Source organism: Charadrius vociferus, unplaced genomic scaffold, assembly GCF_000708025.1.
Source record: "Charadrius vociferus isolate BGI_N301 unplaced genomic scaffold, ASM70802v2 scaffold118, whole genome shotgun sequence".
Lineage (NCBI taxonomy): Eukaryota > Metazoa > Chordata > Aves > Charadriiformes > Charadriidae > Charadrius > Charadrius vociferus.
The window spans coordinates 1570224-1592087 of NW_009649846.1; the positions used below are offsets into that span (position 1 = coordinate 1570224).

A 21864-nucleotide genomic window follows, 5' to 3' on the forward strand; every position below is an offset into this window, starting at 1 on the left:
CTGCAGGACGAGGGCCCTGCTCGGGGGGGGAGGTCTTGTGCCGTCCGTGGCCATTGCTGGTTTAGGGGAAGGGGAACTTCCGACTGGCGGATCTGTGGGTTCAACAGCCCGAGTCCACAGCTGCTTTCCAGCCTCGGTACTTCCTCTCTGCTTCGTTGAATTGTCCTTTTAGGTGGTGTTGGTTCCCTTTAGCGCTTTGCCTTTTCAGGTGCTCAAACCGCAAGCTCCTGGAAGGGAGGACTGGCCATTTGGTGGGCTGTGTTCAGCAGCACCCACACCCTCCTGTGTACTACAGCCTCTCTTGACTACAAAAGCATGAGTTGTTCCAAGCCAGCGTAGCCAACCACTATGAATCCCATATGAAGTTTTCCAGAAAGCCCTAGGTTTTAGTATCATGCAAAAATCCTCAGCCTCTCAAATGTTATTTAAAAAAAAAAAAAAAAGGTAGCAGGTTCTTCTGATTTAAAGTTTTTAAAGCTCTGAAAGTCTAGAGGAAAAAAAAAAGGCAAAGTATCGAGGCATCATAATTCAAAAAAAAAAAAAGTCATGATTTTTCTAGAATATTTGACATTATATGCTAGCAGCAATCCTTCGATCCTGGTGAATGCATGGATTTTTTTGTTTGTTGGTCCAGCACGTGAGCAAAGGGGACACAAAGCCACAGAAGCAGAATGTGGATGCCTCTGTCATTAACTATGTCAGTTATTCAGTGCATGTGTGTTTTGTGTGTTGATGGAGTGTTCAGTCTAGTTTTGCAATCCTTACTTTGTTTCAATCCTGACAAATAGTTTGTGTTTATTTAGTCCAGTGATGAGGACCTTCTTGACCGTAGGTTGCTTCTGGCCTGACAGGGCCTGCATCAAACTCATAGCTCCATGTTGCCATCTTTCCTGGAAGACCCTTGAAATCTTCCTGATACTGTATCATCAGAATTGTTTCTTTTTTTTCTAGCCAGCACTTCGCATTTCTACCCAAACTGTAAAAATATGCATTTTGCATTTGCAGCTAGCGCCTTGCTGTGTGATGGATGCATGGCTGGTCAGGTTGTTTGCATCCTCTGTTACTTCCCAGGAATTTCTCAGTCACTTGGCTGACCAGACTGCAGCTATTCCCTGTCAGGTAACTGCCATCTTTGGTCATGTACCAGAAGTACTTTTGGTCATATAGTTGAGGATTTTTTTTTTTTTTTTTCTTGCAGATGTCTTCTGTTACCTTCATGGTGGTGTAAGTGGCTTGATCTGACCAAAAGATATTTTTTTCACCACTGCTCTTACCTCCACATACTCTTTCTGAGTGAACTGCCCATCTTCCCAATTGGTGCACTCAGCAAATATTATTTGCTGTGGATTCTTCTGCTAAAGACACTAAAATGTAGAGCAGTTACAGTTCTGATTTCAGAAAAACCATAATGTCTGTCTACTGTGTTGGGTTTTTTTTCCAAATGTGTGCATTTCATGTTTTAGATTTCATATCAAAGGAAAACTTAAACATGCTGCATGCTATGTTTTTGTAAATCATGCTTTTCAAAATGGTGACAGGACTTTTTCTGTAACTATCTAGAATGTGTACAAATCCTAGCTTATTACCATTCCCGTCCCTTATATACTTTGATCATGTAACAGTTCATTTTTCTGCATTGAGGAGTAATATCCTGGAGACCATCTAGCAATGTCAGAAAACAGAATATCCTAAACCTCAGCTTTAGTTAGATAATAATGCTTTTTAGTTAATGTATCAGAAAGGTAAACAGTCCCACAGTGAAGTTGAGCTAACTCTATGAGTCCATATACTGTTAAGACAATTCATTAACACCCATGTAGATTAACTAGAAAGGAATTGTCTTTAATGAGGCAATATGCTTCAAAAAGGTAATAGTTAGGAAAGGTAAGATGTCCCAGCCAATTGGAAGTTAGCAGTCATGAATTTTAAAATAGGTAGGCGTTGCTGCTATTTTACTGGGAAATTTAGGAGCTTGTATCAGACATATTCTATTTTGATACATAGGTCAAGAAATTATTTGCCATATTAATAGAAGAGCACTAATGCTGTAATTTGCATCTGAAGAGCACAGCAAATACCAAATAATTGATTTACTGCCAGATAAGTAAATATGATGCTGCTTCCTTGAAAACCCAACGTATCTTTATGTGGCAAACTTATAATAATGAAGGTTATGGGAGGTGCTTAAAGATGAGATAAAAAGTCTCAGGAAAAAAATCATGTAATTCTAGCAGATACAGTGCTGTGTAGTGATATAAATCTGACTTTTTAAACTGCAACTTTTTTTTTTTTTAGTACTGTTCATGTGAAGTTGAGTGTCTGTTAAAAGAGTAGGGTATATTATTTATTTAAATAATTCCCTTTTCTCAAAACCAATTAGTATTTTATTTTCAGAAGGGCAGGGAGTTTCATGCATCTTAAACAGCAACATGCAGCTTGAGTCAGAGGAGTCAAAAGTGGTGGATAACTGCATGGGAGCACTGCAGAGTGGTCCACGCTGATACACACTCATGCTTTATGCAATTGATTTCTTCTTGGGATTCGGTTGTGCATATTTGCTAGCTAGTAACCATTGGAACTAAATGGATTCACAGTGAGGGCAATATTTTAACAAGGAAAAGTAGTAAACCAGTTTCCGAAATGCAATGTTTTAAAAAATATTTGATGCCAGTGTGCTTACATGTTGGGTACAAAAGAATGTTGCTTGATACGGAAAACTTTGCAAGTGAACCACTTATATACAGTCAATAGTGCATAGGAGAGGAAGAACGATGTCTAAACTATCATGTGCATTATTCCTCAAATAGAGGGGGTTTGTGTAACATGTTCATGTGTATGTTTTAACCAAGTTTAGGAGAATAACAGGGGAAAAAGTACTTAAAAATTTAAAAATCCTTTGTAGCTGGGGGAGGAGTTATTTAAGGATTAAGTCCATTAGTCAGTAGCAATGGAATGTGTAATCTGCAAGCCATTTGCTTCAGGTGGACAAAAAGTCAATACTAGATTAATAGTGAACAAACGTAACAGCTTGAAACTGTAAGTACTGTATAGTGAATCATTCGCCTACTTGGTTCAAAGTTTTTTGAGCCTACCCAAAGTGGTAGGTAACGTGGTACAAAATAAAGTTCAAAATAAATCCGAAATTCAGCCATTACCAAGCAGTCTGTGACCAAGAAGTACTTTTTATTCTCAGTCTCTGCTTTCAGTTGTTCTGGGTTTTTGTTTAGATAATACGGTCTATGATATATTCGTCACTGCATTGGTAGTCTCCTGTTTCTCCCACTCAGACTTTCCACTTTCTGTACAGAGTTGTGCACAATCTGTCAGGTGTATTATGGGGTTTAGCTTTCCTTTCAGCATGAGGCACAGGACCAGCTATCGCTGAGGCTAGAGGGCTGGACACCTGCCATCACATCTGACATGAGGCGTTGTGCAGTGTGAGAACGGTAGAAGAAGGCTTTGCCATGGGCATGTAGTGACTTATTCCTGAATCTATTTCCTGTTGTAACATCTCTAATGCATGACATCTGTTTGAACGGGTAGTTATTTCCTGACATTCAGCAGAATTGCTCCAGTTCTATTTTTGTGATTAAGATAAGAGCCTCTAAAACATCAGCTTTTCAAATTAATCTACTTGGGGGTGTGTGTGTGTAAATGGTGTCTCATTTAAAATGTGCCTCAGAAATTTCAGTCCCCTAAACATTTCATGTTTTTCAAGTAATGATACAATTTTAGTTTCTTTGGGATTTTTTTTAATTTAACGTTCAAACTTAAATGTGTCTGTCAAATTTCAGCCTTAAGCAAATCCCAACTGGCAAAACTCTTAAGAGTTGAAGGAAAATAGCTGTATTTTTGTAATGGAAATATCAACTCAACCTTAATGGTTCATGACATGGATATATTAACGGATTTATCATTCAATGAGATTAGAGAAGATATCTGTAGCTACTTTATATTCAGAGCTTAACAAAATGGTTTTCTTCTGTTGAATGAAAGATCTATTAAAAATATGCATTCCTTAAATGATGACTTAGGAGTCAAATTTGTTAAATGAAAATATTCAGTGTGTACCTTGGAGATTTATGTTGTTTGCTCTTTTTCTCTTAGGAAGCCTGACAAATAGGAATATGCTACAAAGTGAAGAGAAAATTCACTTCATGAGAAGTCTGCTTTCGTTCGTTTTTAAATTTTATTTGTATTAATAACTGATTAATTTCAGATCATCTCTTTAGTCTCCTGTGGTGAAATTACTAGGTTAAAGCTGGAAAAAATGAAACAATTAAAAAGAAAAAGAAAAAGCAATTTTAGCGTTCAGGAAACTCAAACTCTCCTTAAGGAAATCAGAAAAAGGAGAGAAGTTCTCTTTTCAAAGCAACTTAATTCAACAATTAATGAGATGAAACGGAAAGCTTGGGAGGAAATAGCAGAGTGTGTAAATGCTGTAGGTGAAGGAGAGCAAAGAACAGGGACAGAAGTGAAAAGGCGATACCTTGACTGGAGAGCACTCACGAAGAGAAAACGTCTGAATGCGAATATCAAGGTAGTAGGTGCTGGCTTTCACCTTCCTTCATCCAATTTAGATGACTCCCTCAAAGAAGACATGGATGAGAAAATGGGATTTGCAATTGAATCAAGTTTTGAATGGCAGAATATCACTGACTTCAGAGAAACAAGTAGATCTTTAACAGAAATCAAAGTAGAAGAGGAGGATCCGCAGAATTTTGAAGTGAGTGACTGACATTAGCTATATGCAATATGGCCATCATTTCACTTCAGCATGAGGCTTTTTGCTGTGTTTCTTTATAGCATCTGTTTCTGTTTTTTTTTTTCTGAATGTGTGAATTAAAGAAACTGTAGAAATAAATATGTTTCAGAGAGGTGGTTTTCAAATCTAGCAACTTGGAATTGTGTGTAAGGTCTCGGATGTTGATTATTAAATTGATATCCCTCGACTTTGAATGTGTATTTGCACATATATTTTCCATTTGTATGTGCCGTACATAAGAACTAGTTCAGTCAGTTGAATGAAAATACACTGTTGAAGGAAAATGGTTAGTTTAATACTTAGGCTGGATGGATGGATGAACTGAGAAGAGAAAGGCATCTCTTTGTGGTGGAAGTCTATGTTACCTGCAGGTACAGAAAGAAATAGAACAGAGAAAGAAATAGAGTACTGTTTGCATTTCTTAAAATAAACCCACAGGAGATGAAAATATTACCTGAATAAGTCAGTCAGCCATTCCTGTCGGAATTCTTGTGTGAATTTGACAAGTAGCTGTGGATCCTGTAGACAGGCTGTTACTCCAGGTAGTACTGCGACTGCCGAGGGGTAGGCAGCCAGCTGGAGTAAAGTCGAATGTTTGGATAGTTTTGTTGTGCCTGTGCAAATGTATAGTTCTCATTTCAAAAAGGGGTACTCAAACAGGTTTGGGTTGGGTTTTTTTGGAGGGGGAGGAGGGGAAGCAACTCCTGTCTTAGCTCAGTTGAGATATGTGCTGGGGAAAAAAATCAGCATAAGCTGTTAAATGGTATGAGACTGTTTGACAACTGCTGAAGAACAGTGTCTGTCTGGTCTAGTGCTAGAGGACTGGCAGTGGCTCTCATTGTCTTAAGATTTTTCTGAACCTGTATCTTCCTCAGTTTACCTTTCTTTTGCAGCATGCTTAGTGGGAGACAGTTATCCCTTGTGTACTATGAATTTGTAGCACATAAGGGCTATAATTCTGCATGAGTTGTTAAAGGCCACCAAAAGCAATGGTCCTAACCACCTAGTCATCTGCGTCATAAATAACTTTACAGCAAATGTGATAATACAAAATTGGTTAAATAAGTCCTGTTTATTAATCCACTTAACACAGTGTGAAGGGTTAGGAGCATGTGAAAAATGTCAGTGTTCAATGTTTGTTTTTTTTTAGAAATGGAATCCTCAAGTTAGTGAAGGTTGGGTTACCTTACATACTACATAGCCTATGGGTCCAGCTACTCTAATAATTAGTCACAACAAATTCCTAGTGGCTTATGTCACCCAGCTGCATGAGAAGTAAGAACAGCATATTTTTTTTTAGATCCAGTTTTCTATTAGTGGTTCTGAATGCTCTGTAGAATCTGTTGTGCGATATTTTCTGTGTGTTCTTGCATGTCGACTGACAAGCTGATTCTCCGTTTTTCATTACCAGATATTAACTTGCACATAAAGCGTGTTTTCTCTACCTGTGTAATGGTAGAAAACAGTCTTTTGATCTAACATGGTTATTTCATGGTGTGTGAGTTAAAAGGTTCTGAGTAGCTTTCAAGATGAAAAAACCCAGTATGTTCTTTTCAGTCAAGTTGTGTCTAACAAATTTATTCTGGCATAAAGACTGGAATGTAATTCTTGTCTATTGCATTCCTCTCTGCAGTTTCCTATTGAGGAAGAAGAAATTTTGTCATCAGTTTTGCCAGATTCGAGAAACGAAAATGACCTCCCAGACTTCCCCCACATTGAAGAGTTTGGAAGTCTAAGCTCTGTTCAAGCTCGGCTAGCCTATGAAGATTCTCACTTGCTTATAAATCTGGAGAAGCAGAAGGTGGAGCTGGAGAAGCAGCGACTAGACATTGAAGCCGAAAGGTTGCAAGTGGAGAAGGAGCGCCTGCAAATTGAAAAAGAACGGTTGCGGCATGTTGACTTGGAGCGTGAGAGACTTCAGATTGAGAAGGAGAGACTTCAGATTGAATGGGAAAAACTCAGGCTAGAGACTCTGCGTGCTGAAAAGCCTGCCCTGGAAAATGACCTCGCCCAGACAGAAAAACCCATCGTGCAGCCTCTGGATCTGGAAACTGAAAAGCTAAAACTTGAAAAAGAACGTTTGCAATTGGAGAAAGAGAGGCTGCAGTTCCTCAAGTTTGAGTCAGAGAAGCTGCAGATTGAGAAGGAACGCTTGCAAGTGGAGAAGGAGCGCCTTCGAATTCAGAGAGAGGGTCACTTGCAGTGAACTTTTCAACTGAAGTGTTAATGTTAGTGTTTTGATGTTTGTAAAATAGAAGTAGTTCTTTTCTTAATACTGAAACTGTCCTAGAGGCTTAACATTCTTCTGTTCAGAGTTGAATGTTGATGTTAAACCGAAAAAGAAAAAAAGAGAATAGAATGGTGCTCGTTTTCCGTGTGCCTACATAAATGAACTTATGTGTGAAATTGCTTTTCAGTGTATCAGAACTAAGTGTTATGTTCTCTTGTCTTCAGTATTGTGTTGTATTAGTTTGCTGTCCTCCTCCCATAGACACATTGAGAAGAATCAAGGCTGAACCTTGTACTTTTTTCACTGTACTAACAGTAAGGAAGGATCAGAATAAATCAACATATGTTGTGAGGGCATGGTGGTGACGATAGCCCACACAGTAAATAAGTATAAGTTAGACAGAACACAGTAACACAGAGTTATGATTCAATTGATTCATTAAACATAATTTCCCCTTTTTTTTTGTTTTCCACCCACACAATTGGAAAGAGAGCTCAAGAATTACCTAAAAGTGAAAGTACAAGCTAAATTCACTGCAGCTGTATTTGCTGTTGTTTCATGGCTTGAACTGAACGGGAGTCCAGAAAATAGTATTATTCCTTTTGCGTGAAGTATTTGTACTAGATAAAGTTACACATCAACCATGCCTACTGTAAGCTGGCCTGTTGGTTGCACCAGGTCATTAGTAACGCTATATGGAATAGCACCTGTCTTAGTGCAGCATAGGGACTTACTGATTGGTCAGGCATGCTGTCTGATGGGTCTGGGATGACATCCTGAAGTTAGTTGCTCAACTTGGTTTGTTCCTTGAAAGACAGTAGCTGGTGATGGGAGTCTCAGGAGTGGAGCCATAGAGGCTGAGCACAGGCTAAGGAGCGCTGAGCTTGAACACTTAACGCTCGAATGTGGTAGTTCTACCTGGCCAGCACTGAGGTCATGTCTGTGAGGCAGCCAGAAGAGGCTTCCATGGCTGGTGCCATATAGTATGTTTTAATTAGACAAACAGAAACAGTCAGTGCTGAAGGCTGTCAGTATTTTTCATAAGCAACATATTCATTTAAAATAATTTTAAAAAAAAACACACCAAGGAAGCTTTCTATTATTTCATATGTTAAAAACCCAACTGAACCAGACTTCACATTTCTCATCTTTCTGCAAGCAACAATCTTGTTGACGCAGTTTGAAACTTAGGACTGTGAGAATACTAAATCTGAGTATATGTTGAGTGACTTACATGGATTCTTGTGCAAGTAAATATATTTATACCACTACAGGATTACTTTTATGCTGCAAAGAAAATGTTATTTTTCTACTACTGAATCAAGTGTGCTTCTACAGTGGAAATAAATTTGACTGCTACAATCCAAAATTGCTCTGGAGTCTGTGTTTCTTCACAGAGAAACAAGGCTATATATGAAGAGAAGTCTGGATACTTAACACCGCAGCACCCCAAAGTTGCTGGTGCCTGCATTCCCTGTGTAGTAAATCGGAGAGATGAGGCACCTCAGAGTAAGGCTTAAACCAAGGAGCGCTTACTTGAGAATGGAAAAGGAAGGAGATAGCTGGATAGAAATGCCCTGAGGGGAACTGTATCTGAGGTTCTTCTTCCTGAATGTGGTGGGTTGACCCTGGCTGGATGCCAAGTGCCCACCAAAGCCACTCTGTCACCCCTCGTCAGCTGGACGGGGGAGAGAAAATATGAAAGGTGTTGGGTCGAGGTAAAGACAGGGAGAGATCACTCGCTAATTACCATTGCAGGCAAAAAACCATCATCTTGGGAAAATTAATTTAATCTATTACCAATCAGAGTGGGATAATGAGAAATAAAACCAAATCTTAAAAACACCTTCCCCCCACCCCTCCCTTCTTCCTGGGCTCCAATTCGCTCCTGATTTTCTCTACCTCCTCCCCCTGAGCAGTGCACGGGGACAGGGAATGGGAGTTGTGGTCAGTTCATCACACGTTTCTGCTGCTCCTTCCTCCTCAGGGAGAGGACTCCTCACACTCTTCCCCTGCTCCAGTGTGGGGTCCCTCCCACAGGAGACAGTTTTCTGTGAACTTCTCCAGCGTGTCTTTCCCATAGGCTTCAGCTCTTCATGAACTGCTCCAGCATGGGTCCCTTCCACAGGGTACAGTCCTTCAGGAACAGATGGCTCCAGTGTGGGGCCTCCAAGGGGTCTCAAGTCCTGCCAGCAAATGTGTTCCAGTGTGGGCTCCTCTCCCCACAGGTTCTGCCAGGAGCCTGTTCCAGCATGGGCTTCCCGTGGGGTCACAGCCTCCTATGCATCCACCTGCTCCAGCATGGGGTCTTCACGGGCTGCAGGTGGATATCTGCTCCACCATGGACCTCCATGGGCTGCAGGGGGACAGCCTGCCTCACCATGGTCTTCACCACGGGCTGCAGGGGAATCTCTGCTCCAGTGTCTGGAGGACCTCCTCCCCCTCCTTCTTCACTGACTTTGGGGTCTGCAGAGTTGTGTCTCACATGCTCCCACTCCTCTCTCTGGCTGCAGTTGCTGTTGTGCAGCAACTTTTTCCCCTTCTTGAATATGTTACCCCAGAGGCCCTGCCACTGTGGCTGATGGGCTCAGCCTTGACCAGCGGTGGGTCCATCTTGTAGCCAGCTGGCATTGGCTCCATTGGACATGGGGGAAGCTTCTAGCAGCTTCTCACAGGAGCCGCCCCTGCAGCTCCCCCCGCTACCAAAACCTTGCCACACAAACCCAATACACTGAAATAAAGTGACGATTTTTTAACTCCCTGGTACGTATCAAAAAAATTTATATTGAAAAATAGCTTTCTGTGATTTGGAGAAATTACTTATCTTTCCCTTTTAAACCGTGAGAGAGGCAGAATTCAGGAAGCTTGTCGGGATTGCCTGGTGCACAGAGCGTTTACCCAGGCAGGAGGATAACTCAGATTTCATGTTCACTGGATCCTGAGCTGACCAACTTCCCAGATAACTATTCTGACTGCCACACAGGGTGAGTAGGAACAAGGGGCAACATCGCCAGCCATGCAAGAGCTAGCGACCAGAAGGACCAAGCCAGGACCGACAACCTTCCTATGGTCTTGTCCGTAAGAAGTGCTTGGCCGGGAAGGAGCAGGTGTGGAGTCTGACTCCTGTTTTGACAGGTAGTTAATGCTGCTGCTTGATACCAGCACCTCCATCTTCATATTTTACTCCAGATGATTGACTTAACCATTAGAGAAATTATTTGTGTTTTACACTGGACATCTTGGGAATGATGCCCCAAGAGCATTAAAGGTTTTGGGGCAAAATCAATAGGTAAATCTGAACCACTTCTGAATTCTGAATTGTTTCAGAAATTTGAACACTTCTCCAAATGTGAATAGAGTAGTCTGTAAGCAATTATTTCCTTCAACAAGTATTCAGCCTCCTAGGAAAATGATGCGTCCTTTGGTTATACAAAGCCTTTTGGAAAATGCTGAATGATGAAATTAAGTATCGTCATAAATCATTGAAAATACAATTTCAACATAAAATTTGGAGAAAATTACAGTGTTTAATACATCAATTTTATAGCTTGCTTTTTTTTTCGTACCGAAATTGCAGTCATTTTGTGGTAATTTGAATTTAAATGTCATATCTTTAAATACTGATCTGCAATCTCTTAAATTTTAATTGCTTGATTTACCAACCGGGGATCCTGAAAGCAAAGGATAAGGGCAAGGTTTGATGATCTAAATGTCACCGAAGTCAGGACATATGGATGAACTCAGTTCCTCTGTTAGAGAGGGAGAGATTTTGGACTCCTGCTTGAAAGAAAGGCCTGTGATTTTAAGTAACGGGAGACATTTCCAGACTGGGAAGAGTTTTAAGATAAGGGCGAAACTCCACACACACAGAAGAAGAGGCAAGTATTTGAAGAACAAAAAAGGAGAGGGATGAAGATCAACCATGTAGTAAGAGGCAAGGTGGGTGAAGCTGGTGATAGATAAAATGGAGTACTGGAAATATCCCCAGTGGTCATTGGGAACCGCTTTGTTGAGGTTGTGTCTGATGCGCTGATGCCACATCTCCCGGCTCTGTGGGCCCCTGCGGGAACACGGGAGTGAGGAAGGCGAGGGGTAAAGCGCAGCCTGAGGTGCAGCAGGCAACCTCGCAGCCGCTGCGAAAGGCAGCCGGCATCATGCGCGTGCATGCCATGCAGTTCCCTGTGCTGCAGCAGGAACATGCACCAGGACCTTCATATATGCCATTAAGTGCACTATTCCATTCAGGGGTTTCTAGCCAGTAATTTTTGGGTCAGAAGGACAAATAACGAAGGTGAAATAAGGGCTACTTCAGTTTCTTGCTGTCTGTTAGTAGTGATGGGTTCCACCAATTTGTGCCTGGCTGAGACATTAATGAAGAGAAGTAGAGTCCATCCAGGTGCTTTCCCAATGCAGTTTGGAGACAGACTGGCTAATGCTTGGCAGTGTCCTAACAACAGCCAGAGAAGGCCATAGGGTAAGGTTGTAAATGTGGTCCCCAAGGACAGCCCAGGACGAACAGCCGCCACACTCCCAACAGGACACATCTGAGAAAGCGCAGTAGGATTCCAAGGCAACTTCATTTCCTTGAGTGAGGGATCCTGCATTATTTCTGGGTCATTTTGGGCAACTTTTACTGCGCATAAAGAGATGCTGCAAGCAATGTATACACAGGGTATAACATATTTATTTATTAAGACAAACAAGAGATGGTTAGGATTTAATAAGCTCTCAGACTAAGCACTAGTATCCTCACCTTCTCAAGGTGTCTTACTAGACTGTGTGATGGTGTCCTGGATGTTGCTTCTGTTGCTGTCTCCAGCATAATAGCAAGACTGGGCAAAAAAAAAAGAGGAAAGCTGGGATGACTCTCCTTGAGCTGTTTCAGATGTTGGAAAAAGCTTCTTAGTCACTGGCAGCTCTGTGAAATAGCACGACAGGCCCAAAAAGGGAGAGAAAAGTAAGTCTTGTGTTCCTGTGAACTTTCCGAAGTAGAGACAGGGCTCTTGGTTACATCAGGCAATTTGCCAGCTGCCTGGTGGTAAAAGTTGCCTGAAACACGTATTTGTCACGTATTTGCTGTTGCTGTGTCACGTATTTGGGTAATCCGGGACTGGATGTTGCATGCACACATCATCTTGAAATGGACAATAATCTGTCAGGTTCCCTTTCACAATGTAGCTGAATAATGTTCATATTTGGTTTCCCTCCCCCAAAAAGAGAAGTTTTTAAATCTCTCAGATAAAACCCCTCTTGCAAGTGGGAACCAAAGGCTGGTAACTCACATTTCTTTGCCTTTTCATAGAACTTTCGAGGCAGTTGCCACAAAAGAACATCAGCGGCATCACTTGCCTCTCCAGCTTACACACCCCCAGAAAGGCACAGAATGTTCCAAGGAGGCCGAGTCAGTTCCAGGGCTGATATTTTACAAACACAAAAATACCCTCAAAAATCCTACTCCCTGTCAATCAGGAGCCTTGACATAAGTGATAGGTGGGAGAAGAGGGAGGAGGAAAGACTGATTTTTCTCTGTTATTGCTGAAATCAATTAGTGACTTTAACCCAGAGGGTGTCAGAAAATGCCACCAAATGCCTTGGTGTTCCGTTTCTTCTTTTCCTTCTTTCCCATTCCCCTTCCCCTTCCCCTTCCCCTTTCTCTTCTCTTTCTTTTTTTAGAGTTGAATGCAATAACCTTGCAATCTGACGAACGGCAAAAGCCAGACTTAGTGCAGAGGACTGTTTAAGGCCCTGTGCAGGTTCCCATCTCACAGCCTGCCATCCCTCCCTTGTTGACTTAGGACACTGGCCCCATGTCTTCTTGCAAGAATTAGTAACCCCAAGCATGCACCCTGTTCCCCCCATGCCCAAAGCGCTTTGAAATATGACCCAGCTGAGCTCAAGCTCCGAGCCTCTGGTTCGGGAGTGGCATTTGGCCCCTTACCTCATTGCCCAGAGGTCAGGGAAAGATTGTTTTTCCCTGCTTCGCTCTGCTCCAGGCTGTCACCCTGCCTCCTTGCATGTCCTCCAGGCTGTCACCTTGCCTCCTTGCATGTTCCCACTCTGTGCTTCACCTTGTGTCTCGTACTTCTCTGCCTTCATCTAGCTCAGAAATTTCTGGGGTGCTTGTCACTTTGATGTCCATATACCTACATGATGGTGATTTGTTCTCAATTCAATTTTGATATCTATCCCTTCACATGACATTGACTTGGCTCGCTATTAAAATGGAGCATGAGAAGGTAACAGTCCTTGGGCACTGTCTGGCTCCCACTGACTTTCCAGAGACACCTGGTGGTGATATATTCTCCTTTTTTCCTTCTGTGGAGAAGTAAAGATAAAGCTCTCTCTTTTCCCACCTGCTTTAAGCAAGAAGACTGACAGGTATTAAAGCTACAAGGAATGGCTGAAAAAACTGGGGTTACCTAGTCAAGAAAAGAGGGACTGAGGGGAGACATAACAGCCTTCAAATACGTGAAAACCTGCAGGAAATAATCTGCTCTTTGTGCCTGCTGCCAATGAGGCATGGAAGAATAAGCCTAAATTGCAGCCATGACTGCCTGGACTAGCCATGAGGAAAAAGGCTGGTCAGGACATGAAGGACTGGTCTAGATGCCTGGGGAAGTTGTATGGTCTCCATTGTTGAGCAGTTTTAAAAATATGTTTGGAAAATATGAAGAGTGATACAGATACTGTCCTCCACCGATATTTTCGACAATGCCATGAACAGGAGCCACAAGAATATTTGCTTTTTTCCTGCTTATATTTCCTATTTCTCCATGCCATCAGATTGCAAGCTGGCTTCCTTGAAGTTTTGTCTTGTGAAAAGACCTGTCAGCTATGCAGTGCAGACATGAGATGCTGCTTTTGTGTTTCCAACCTGCATTTATTTCCTAGGCTCAGCCAGCTCCAGCATGTTAGTCAGGACCATCCCTGTAGATGGGCAGGGCTATTCCCTGGGGGCCATGGAGGAGGCAGTGCAGCTGTTCAGCTCAGGGCTCGGGCATTTTGCACTGCGAGCCGTGTTTCTGCTCAGCATCATGTGTGTGGCATGGGGCATCCTCGCAGGGTAGCATTTCAGCTGCATCCCAGGCAGCTTCTTGCCGCCAAAAACCTCCAGTAGTTCTTTCACAGCTCAGCATTTCTCTACCAGATTTGTACCTTCTCCTGTGTTTGTGCACCCCATGAACTTCCAGACTGGGAAACCTGCATCTCCAAGGTCATCAGTAGTAACACAGCCCAGAACAGGCAAAAAGACCATCAGTCCAGGAGTCATAGAATCATATAATGGTTACAGTTGGAAGGGACCTTAAAGATCATCTAGTCCCACCCCCCTGCCATGGGCAGGGACCCCTTCCACTAGACCAGGTTATTCAAAGCCCCATCCAGCCTGGCCTTGAACCCCTCCAGGGATGGGGCATCCACAACTTCCCTGGGAAACCTGTTCCAGTGTCTCACCACCCTCACAGGAAATAATTTCTTCCTAATATCTACTCTAAATCTACCCTCTTTCAGTTTAAAACTGTTCCCCCTTGCCCTATCGCTACACTCCCTGATAAAGAGTCCCTCCCCATCTTTCCTGTAGGCCCCCTTTAGGTACTGGAAGGCTGCTATAAGGTCTCCCCGGAGTCTTCTCTTCTCCAGGCTGAACAACCCCAACTCTCTCAGCCTGTCTTCATAAGAGAGGAGCTCCAGCCCTCGGATCATCTTCGTGGCCCTCCTCTGAACTCATTCCAACACGTCTATGTCCTTCTTACACTGGGGCTCCAGAGCTGGGTACAGTACTCCAGGTGGGGTCTCACAAGAGCGGAATAGAGGGAAAGAATCACTTCCCTGGACCTGCTGGCTACGCTTCTTTTGATGCAGCCCAGGATATGGTTGGCCTTCTGGGCTGCAAGGACGCATTGCTGGCTCATGTTGAGCTTCTCATCCACCAGCACCCCCAAGTCCTTCTCCTCAGGGCTGCTCTCAATCCATTATCTGCCCAGCCTGTATTTGTCCTTGGCATTGCCCAGACCCACATGCAGGGCCTTGCATTTGGCCTTGTTGAATTTCATGAGGTTTGCACAGGCGCACCTCTCCAGCCTGTCCAGGTCCCTCTGGATGGCATGCCTTCCCTCCAGCATGTTGACCACTCCACACAGCTTGGTATCAACGGCAAACTTGCTGAGGGTTCACTCCATCCCAACATCCATGTCATTAACAAAGATGTTAAACAGCGCCAGTCCCAATACTGATGAGGAATCCCACTCATCACTGCTCGCCGCTTAGACATTGACCACAACTCTTTGAGTGTGACCATCCAGCCAATTCCTTATCCACTGAGTGGTCCATCCATCAAATCCACATCTTTCCAATTTAGAGACACAGATGTCATGTGGGACAGCGCCAAATGCTTTGCACAAGTCTAGGTATATGACGTCAATTGCTCTCCCCTTATCCACCAATGCTGTAACCTTGTCATAGAAGGCCATTGAATTTGTCAGGCACGATTGGCCTTTACTGAAGCTGTGTTGGCTGTCACCAATCACCTCATTTTCCAGGTGCCTTAGCAGAGTTTCCAGGAGGATCTGCTGCATGATCCTGCTGGGCACAGAGGTGAGACTGACCAGCCTGTAGTTCCCTGGGTCTTTCTTTTTTCTCTTTTTAAAAACAGGGGTTATGTTACCCTTTTTCCAGTCGGCAGGAACTTCACCGGATTGCCATGACTTCTCAAATTTGATAGCTAGTGGCTCAACAACTTCATCCACCAGTTCCCTCGGGACCTGCAGATGAATCTCATCAGGTCCCATGGTCTTGTACACCTTCGCATTCCTCAGCTAGTCTTGAACCTGGTCTTCTCCTACAGTGGGCGGTATCTCATTCTCCCAGTCCCTGCCTTTGCTTTCTGTGACTTGGGCCATGTCGCTACAGCCCTTCCCAGTGAAGACTGAGGCAAAAAGTCATTAGTTTTCAATAACACAACATGCTGTAAATTTTTGCCTGTGTTGTTCAGTTAGCACCGCATGCTGCAAGCTGTGGTCTGGAACTGTACTTTTCACTCATCTTTTCCATCACTTGTGTTAGTACATGGTCTAAACGTTGGGCTTTTTATAGCAATATTCCTTCCCAGAGGCTAAAAATGATGGACAAATAGACCATCCAGTGGCATGACTATACTAGGGGGGGTTTCTAGTGCCACGTCAACCTCACCCATTGAACAGGGAGGTGCAGAAGCTCCTGCCCCAGCTGTGACCACTCACCTGCAGAGCTCTTGCTGGCAGCAGCTGGCAGAACGGGCTTGTTGGGCACCGTGCTCTGATATGAGAAAGTCTGGAGCTGCTTGCTTTAGATGTGTATTTGTTTTCATGAATCTCTTATTTGGCATTAGGCTGTTGGTTTGTGAAGACCTACATCATCCAGCAACTATGTTATCCAGAAACCAGAGCACGAACCAGTGGCCTTCAAGTAGTCCAAAGTGCTAAGGAGGCAAGTAGCTATATATGAGGCAAATAAACCTGATTTAAAAAGCTAGCAGGTTTCACTTGAAGTCTAAATCCTTGCATCACTCAGGCATTGTTGAATTTTGCAACTAACATTAAGATAAAGTATCAGTGGGCCACATTCCTCCATATGCTAGCAGGTTTGTTTTGCATCAGTGACTCAGAATGTTTGTAGCTGGTATCAGGACTACAGAAAGATTTTAATCCAGGCTTAAAAAAAAAGAAAAAAAATGCATTTTAAAATAAGAGCCCTTTTTTTGTTGTTTCCAGATAATCAACTTATTTGAAGTCGTGCCCCAGGCAAGTAAGACGAGAAGGGCAGGGAAGCCCACCTTCGGTACTGACCTTGGGCAATTTATAGTACTTCATAATTTCCTCTCTTTTTTTTTTTTTGGGGGGGGGGGTAATTTATATGAAAATGATGGTGTTTTCAAGTGACTAGTTATGCAGCCAGTGCTTTTGGCTCAGTGTCACCGGGTGATCTTGCAGCCACGCTGTGATCTAGCCATTTGTCACTCGTGCAGCATGAAATGGGAGTTGGGGAAGGAGCGATGGGCAACGTGACTGCCGCAGCTCTCATCCCCGACTCACCATTTTCCCTTCCTGGTCTCTTAAAGCAAAATCTCCTGATGCTAGGTCACAGTTACTATGCCAATGAATGCAACAGTTCTCAGCCGTCAGAAAATGTATTAGAAAAAAAACAGGTCCACTGACACAAGACCAGAAAAAGCCTTTGTCATGCACTGCACATAATCCTTTTAAACTTGACCTATTTTAGAGGACACTTCCATCCTCTCCTTTTACAGTTTATTAAGAATACCATTGTTATTTTCTGTTACAGTTTTACTGTTTTTAATTTCCCTACTTCACACTATCAGTAGTTTTATTCTACACATTAGCAGACCGTGGAATACCTTGCCTTGTTACTTCCATATTTTCTAATTGCAACACTCCATCATTAGTCAACTGGTTCATAATGTGGAAGGCAAAGTTGCTATTTCATTTCATGCTATATAATACAATGCTTCTGGTTCAGTAATTACATTGTGCCAGACTTGTGATCAATCCTGAGATAGCTCACTCTTGATGGATAGCCCCATCACAGAGTGTATAAGAGTTAAAGGAAGAAGCAAATTTTTAATTTTGCTCCTCTGTCAATTTAGCTACTTGAATACTGCTTTTCAGACCAATATTTATCTCACTGAGATAGAAAGAGATTACAGAAATGAGAACTTAAGGGAGTAAAGTGAAGTTTGAAAAGCATTTTCTAAAGTTTTGGTTTGCAAAACAGGAAAGATATAAATTAGATGTTCTTACACAGAAAGTTATTGTGTATTACTCTCTTAATGGAGTGCAAATCTTTTTAGTCACCTGTTTAATGTACTGGAGAAAATCATTACCTGCTTCTCGTAACTATTCCAAGGATTATGTGAAATGAGCTGATGATCTTACTTACTACTACTGCTCAACACTAGGCCTGTGAAAAAAAGGATTTCCAAAGGTTTTTCCATTCAGTCGTAGGAGTGTTCGTGAGTCAAGCCATTTTCTGAAGTGGCAGAAGACTTTCAAGTAGTTGTAAGATATGGAAAGTGCTTTTTTCTAACAGGGGAAGAATTGCAAGTATAGGGTCCAAGAGTGCAACATGGGTCGCAAGGACAGCCAGACAGCCAGGCCAAGTGAGTAAGAGTGAAAAGGGCTACAGCCTTTATGGACAAATGACATCCTAATGCCCTGAGGTTACAGCAGAGGAAAGTTTTATCCTAGTGGGTCGTGTTTACACTTTTCTCAGAAGCACCTGCTGGGATCCAATTTCTGGCCAAATGGACTATTGTTTTGGTTCAATAGAGATCTATGTTCTTGCATATCTTTGTAGAATTGCATTATATGAGGGCAAAACCTATAGGTGAAAAATTCTCTTGTTTTCATTGCTCTTTGACTTTGGCACAGGGCTACATCTTAGACTTTTCCATCTTACTTCCTATCTTCCATCCTTTCTGTATCTCATCCTTCTTCCAAGGGGTAACAGTGAGATCCCACCAGTCAGAAATAACAGAGTTAAAATGCTACAGAAAGTCTGCATACCTGGAAGGGGCTTTGTTCATCTCACCATACATAATGGCAGAGAAAGGTGAGGTGGCCATGTCCACAAAATGAATTAGTAGTGTCAACATCATTTTGTATCCAAAACATTGGAAAAGGCCTGAGGTTCAGCGTTCAGTCAGAGAACTGGGTAGAAGTTCAAGGGAGAGAGGGCAACAGGAGGACTAGACTAGTAAGGCAGCCTCTGCATACTCTGCTCTCATTATGGATATAAGAAAAGCTGAAAGCAGTTAACTGAGATACTTAAAGAAGTAGCGAGAGATGGAAGTAGGGAAACTGGTCAGCAAGTGAGAAGATCCCAGGCGGACAAAGGCTGGCTGCCTGTTCCTCATGGGAAGGAGTGGACAGGACAGGTAACCCAAAACTGACCAACAGGGTATTCCATCTCTTCTGCCTCATGCTCAGTATAAAAGCTGAGGGATCAAAGGGTCAAGCTTTTCCTTCAATGGCCAGCATTTGAGGAAGACTCTGTCTGTTTGGCTTTGATCCCAATCCATGCATTCCTGAATCCAGATCTGGAATCCAGGTCCTGTCCATCACTGTGTCCAGTCTGGGACTTCCCCAGTGCCAGCCAGTGACACGATTGTCATACTGTGAGCTTGATATGGTTTTGTATATTTTTCATTATTTTCTTATAACTATTATTATCTTTTCTTTTTATTATTAATATTTCATTAAAGTAGTTTAGTTTCTTTTCAGGCCAGAAGTTTCTCTCCCTTCTTCTCTCTCCCTTCTTTTTTCAGAGAGATGTTAAAAGACAGCATCTGTCATTTACTTGGTGGCCAGCCCAGCCTAAACCACGACAAAGACCAACAACAGCAAAGCAACAGATCAGGAATTGGAGAATAGAAGTGGAGTCAGTAATGAATACCAGGGATGCTGGTGAAGGATGGGAAGGACAGTGACCACAGAATTTGCAGCATTTATAGCATCTTACCTATCTCCTTGGGTCTCCAGGACCAATATGCTTTTCTATCTATTCAGGTATTCAATTGACTTGTAAGTGGACGAGTCATTACTATTTGATCCATATTTTATTAACACAGAGGTCTTTTATTTGAAAGGCTCCAGGTTGTTTACAAACACAGCAAACTGTTCCACCGAAGAGGATTCAGAAGAAATGCTGTAAAGACAGATCAATTGATCATAGAATCATAGAATAGTTTGGGTTGGAAGGGATCCTTAAAGGTCATCTAGTCCAACTTGCCTGCAATGAGCAGGGATATCTTCAACTACATCAGGTTGCTCAGACTGGGCCTGGAATGTTTCCAGGGATGGGGCATCTACCACCTTTCTGGGAAACCTGTTCCAATGTTTCACCACCCTCATTGTAACAAATTCGTTCCTTCTCTCTAGTCTGAATCTTCCCTCCTATAGTTTAAAACCACTACTCCTTGTCCTATCACAACAGGCCCTGCTAAAAAGTTTGTCCCTATCTTTCCTGTAAGCCCCCTTTGATCAGTCACTCCATTCATTTTCTGGTATGTATCTATTTTTTCCCACTATTGCAGCAAAATAGCAATTAGGAAAGTAAGAACATAGCAGAAAAAGTGGGAAAACTGAATATACAAAGGTGAAGAGATGAATTGTTAATTTTCCTGGGCCTGGGTTCACATACGCTTAACAAGATCAACATTTTAGCCCACTGGCACCTTGAACGCTCACAGAGCTGAGGGCCGTTTGGTGATCCCTCCCTGGGGAATTTGCTGCAGGATTTCTGGAGACAGTTTGAGCTCTCAGAGCAGACCAGTGGCCAGCAGTGGTATAGAGACCTGGGGAGGATAAGGGTCCTTTTCCACTGGGATCTCAGGAGCCAGTCTATGTCCCAGTCTGAGTAGCCAGATCAGCCTCCCCCCGAGCTGCAACTGTTGCTTCTAAGTGCCCAAATATTTAAAGAAGTGCACAAAAGACAGAAGGGGGGAAAAAAAAAATCACAGAGAAAAAAGGTATTACTTTTTCATATTGGTTTTAGCAGAGAAAAAAATCTCAGACCTAAAGACAGGAGACAAAAATGGACCACTCTAATGAGAACACTGAAAAAAATCTGGTTTTGCTGTTTGATTGTATGGGTGTTTCTGCTGTTTTTAAAGACCTGTTCAGGGAGTAGGCAGGAGTACGGCTTCTTTTAGATGCGTGCAGACCTCCCTGCAGATATCTCCTGGAGCACTGGCACACTGTCTGCTCTAGGGCTGGTGGCTGGTGCACTAGTGGCTTTCTCAATCACTCACACCAGACTATACCTAAAAGAACTAGCACAGTTTATTTTACAAATTGGGGCTGGAGAGATCTTTCAGCTTGGAAATATAGAAGAGAAATTGTGGGCTAACCCAGGATGGTGTCCAGGAAAACTCTTACTCTTAATGGACAATCTAAGGGTTATCACCTACTTCTGAGCTGTCTCAGAGTGAAAAAAAAACAGTATTTCTCTTGAATCAAATATGTATTGTTGAATATTCCTCTAAGAACTGATTTGTATTTGACCTTATATGTAAGATCTAGATAATCTAAAGTTTTGGCCATAGATCTTGATAACAAAAGATTTTCTAGAAGCAGTTCTTTCAGAGGCAGGAGTGAACACAGATACTTGCTCTATTTCATTATTACAAACAGACCCTTCCTGTGAATCAAAGTGCACATGCCGGCTCCTCCTCCTTCCTGGAGCCTGCCAGCTTCCCTTCCTTCAAATTGTGTTCCCATCTGCAGTATTTATAATAATTGCAATGTTTCTGCAAGAAGGAGACAAGGTTGTTTATTTAGGAGGCTGTACTTAGAAGCCTGTCAGTTTAGCTGGACTGTTCCCTAGGAAAAAAAAAAAAAAAAAATCGGTCCATTAGAAGATGCCAGCTTTTATTCAGGATGAGCAAACCCATTCAGAAAATAAGTCCCTCATGCCCTCTTCACACTGTGCCTTTTGATTTATGAACATTGTTAAGCCTGAGTAGTTCATATGTTTATTCTTTTTGTAGAAAAGTTATTTCCTGTAGAACAAAGCCTGTGTGGGAAAGACAGAAATTGAGCTCTGTGAGATTCAGTTCACAGCTTTTCATCCAAGAGTTCAGAAAGAGGTTGGGGAAATGCAAAAACAATGAAAGTGGACTTTGAAAAGTCTCCTCCCAACCTCTCTCTGCCATTGCCAAAGGGAAGGGAGCAACCTCCAGACAGACTTGATCTGCCACCGTCCCTTGGGGTCAGCAGGACCCTCTACATGGAGCACATGGTGGCGGGGACACAGGTCCTTCTCCTGACCAGCACTGTGCTAGCGTCCTCACTGCTGTCTGCACCAAGGGAAGCTC

At 42.7% G+C, this 21864-nt stretch overlaps 1 protein-coding gene across 1 annotated transcript; it reads left to right on the forward strand.

Annotated features, from left to right (window-relative positions):
- Positions 1–4108: 4108 nt before the first annotated feature.
- MSANTD4 (Myb/SANT-like DNA-binding domain containing 4 with coiled-coils) lies at positions 4109–6971 on the forward strand. Its single transcript, XM_009890915.1, has 2 exons — positions 4109–4726; positions 6399–6971. Exons 1-2 carry the CDS (start codon positions 4271–4273, stop codon positions 6969–6971), a joined length of 1029 nt encoding a protein of 342 aa, XP_009889217.1. The 5' UTR covers positions 4109–4270.
- The last annotated feature ends 14893 nt before the right edge of the window (positions 6972–21864 follow it).

Bases quoted from the DNA above. Each gene is read 5' to 3' on its own strand.
- MSANTD4 (XM_009890915.1), top strand. From the start codon at position 4,271: ATGAAACAATTAAAAAGAAAAAGAAAAAGCAATTTTAGCGTTCAGGAA. The intron at 4,727-6,398 runs GTGAGTGACTGA...TCCTCTCTGCAG, and splicing joins AGGATCCGCAGAATTTTGAA to TTTCCTATTGAGGAAGAAGA.